General features: G+C 42.5%; 1 protein-coding gene across 1 annotated transcript in view; it reads left to right on the forward strand.

The window, feature by feature from the left end:
- Nucleotides 1-2,418, forward strand: part of LOC107114141 (meprin A subunit alpha-like) — a 32,194-nt gene that overhangs the window by 11,463 nt on the left and 18,313 nt on the right. Inside the window, exons 4-5 of the mRNA XM_015415580.1 lie at nt 140-257; nt 826-1,001. Coding sequence (XP_015271066.1) covers nt 140-257; nt 826-1,001 — 294 coding nt within the window. The remainder of the gene's footprint in view (nt 1-139; nt 258-825; nt 1,002-2,418) is intronic.

Raw genomic sequence — 2,418 nt, forward strand, 5'->3', positions numbered from 1 at the left:
CTGGACTAGATGGCCTCTAGGGCCCCCTTCCAACTTTCTGTGATTCTGAGTATTCTTCCTTGTGTGCTCTATTCCGTCTTCAGAAACATAAAGATGGAGGGTGAATGCTAAAAGTAATTGTTACAAATTATATTTTCAGATCTAAATGCCAAAGGGGTGATCCTTAAAGCATTCGAAGGATTCGGCTTAAAGTCGTGTGTGCAGTTTAAACCTTACGAAGGAGAGAGCTCGTTTATAATGTTTCAGAAGTCTGAAGGGTGAGTAAGAGACCTGAACGGTTTGGCTTATAGAATGAAGACGCCTTTTCCCGCAAACGTATCTGCACGAGGCACGTTGGAGTCAGTAGAGGATTTCGGTGGACGGAAGCGGGAGAGACCAGTTTCATCAGCTTCCCCGCTTATGTTGTTCTTGGGAGCAGTGTGTGTGTGGGGGCGTTTGGGGCTATAGCGGGAGGAGAGAAATGAGGAAGTCGTCCTCTGCTCCAGGGCTTTTCTTCTGGAGGAACGCGCCACAGTGAAGTCCTGGAATCTCTTTGACAAAATTCTTTTACAAATGTTTAAAAGTTCTGGAGTTTTGAGTACACAGATTGAAAACTTCATTTCCCTCATGAGAGTTCTGGCACCAATTTTTCCAAAGGTGGTGGTGGGGAAAGCCCTGCTAGGAATCCGTCAGTGAGAATTCCCAGTGGACCAAAACTCCAGTCTCTTCTGAGGAGACTGCTAAAGACTGTGTGACTGGGCCATCACTGAATATGGATGAATAAGACTCCTCGCCACAGAGTTATATATCGATTAAGCACCCATTCTTTGTGTTTCTTTTTCTCAGGTGCTGGTCCTCACTGGGAGATTTGAAGACAGGCCAAAACCTTTCTGTCGGTGAAGGATGTGATAACAAAGGCACTGTGTCACATGAAATTTTACATGCGCTGGGATTCTATCATGAGCAGGCCAGGACAGACCGAGATGATTATATTAAAATCTGGTGGGATCACATCCTTCCAGGTTGGTTCTCGGTTTCATTAAACTATTTGGGGTACAGGAGCTGCCGCCAACTTGCCATTTCTCTCAAAGACAGATTAAATCCTTGCAATGTTCATTTTTGACACCTCTGTAAACATGGGTCTTTCGAAGAATAGATTGGTCATTTTATTGTTTCATTTTAAAGACATTTATTGTTCTCTTTGGTATTGAAGACAGGATTTAAAAACCATCCCATTCCCCAAGCACCTCTAAGGCCTGAATCACACATATTTTAATTTTTAATTAATTATTTTAAAAAAAAAACAGAAAAAGAACAAGAGAAAAAAACTTAAAATACAGCAAATAAATAAGATTTTTAAAAAGAAAAAAGATACTCTAAGTATTTGAAAGGCTAAACAAAGTTTGAGTCCAGTGGCAACTTTAAGACCAACAAAGTTTTATTTAAGGTATAAACTTTCGTGTGTAAGCACAGTTCTTCAGACATAGTGAAATGGAGGGGAGTTAAGACTTCTCCGCATATTTATTTTTATTGTTTTCTTTAAAACATTTCAACGCTGCCTTTCCACTCAGATAGGGTCTCAAGGGTGGCAAACATGAAAACGTTTGAACATGAAAGCAGCATTTAAAATAATATAGGAAACGATTCAACAAAAACATATAAACACAACGCAAAGGTCTATTTTGTATTCTCATTTTCCTTCCTTGTAAGTTCCTGTCTGGCATAAAAACCTGCAGTGTAAAACTACAGGGAGATACACTAGTCATAAACTGGTGTAATAGTGAATCGGCCACTAGAGGGAGCTAAACATGTGCAGAACAGACCCGCCCCCAAGAAGTAGGAACTTACAAGTGGGGGAAATGAAAATGTGGAAAAACCCTAAAATCAAAGAAGTCATGGCGACCTCTGGTGACTGACCTATAGTAGGGGCCTGGAGGATATTCAGAGAGGTGGCTGAATAAAGCCTGACCCCGCCTCCCGACTGCTGGCATCCCAAGGAGGTCTCCCATCCAAGGACTTGCCAGAGTCGACCCTGCTTCGCTTCCGAGATCTGACGAGATCGAGCTTGCCTGGGCTATCCAAGTCAGGGCACTCTGTGGGTTTTGTCCTGGATTTTCCCTTCTGATAAACTAATACTCAGCATTTATGCCGTGCTTCTTCCTAAGAGGTTAAAGCAATAAGGTTGCCAACTCCGGGTTTGGAAACTCCTGAAAATTTGGGGGTGGAACCTGGGGAGGGCAGGGTTAGGAGAAGGGAAGGAACCTCAGTGGGGTATAATTACACAGAGTCTGCCCTACAGAGCAGCTATGTTTATAATATAATATAAGATTATGCATGGGAAAGAGCAGGTAGAGAAAGAGGTACTTTTCTCCCTTTCTCACAATACAAGAACTTGTGGGCACTCCATGAAACTGCTGAGCGGTCGGGTTAGAACGGATA

This window comes from Gekko japonicus, unplaced genomic scaffold (assembly GCF_001447785.1).
Source record: "Gekko japonicus isolate JY-2015 unplaced genomic scaffold, Gekko_japonicus_V1.1 scaffold2177, whole genome shotgun sequence".
NCBI classification, from domain to species: domain Eukaryota; kingdom Metazoa; phylum Chordata; class Lepidosauria; order Squamata; family Gekkonidae; genus Gekko; species Gekko japonicus.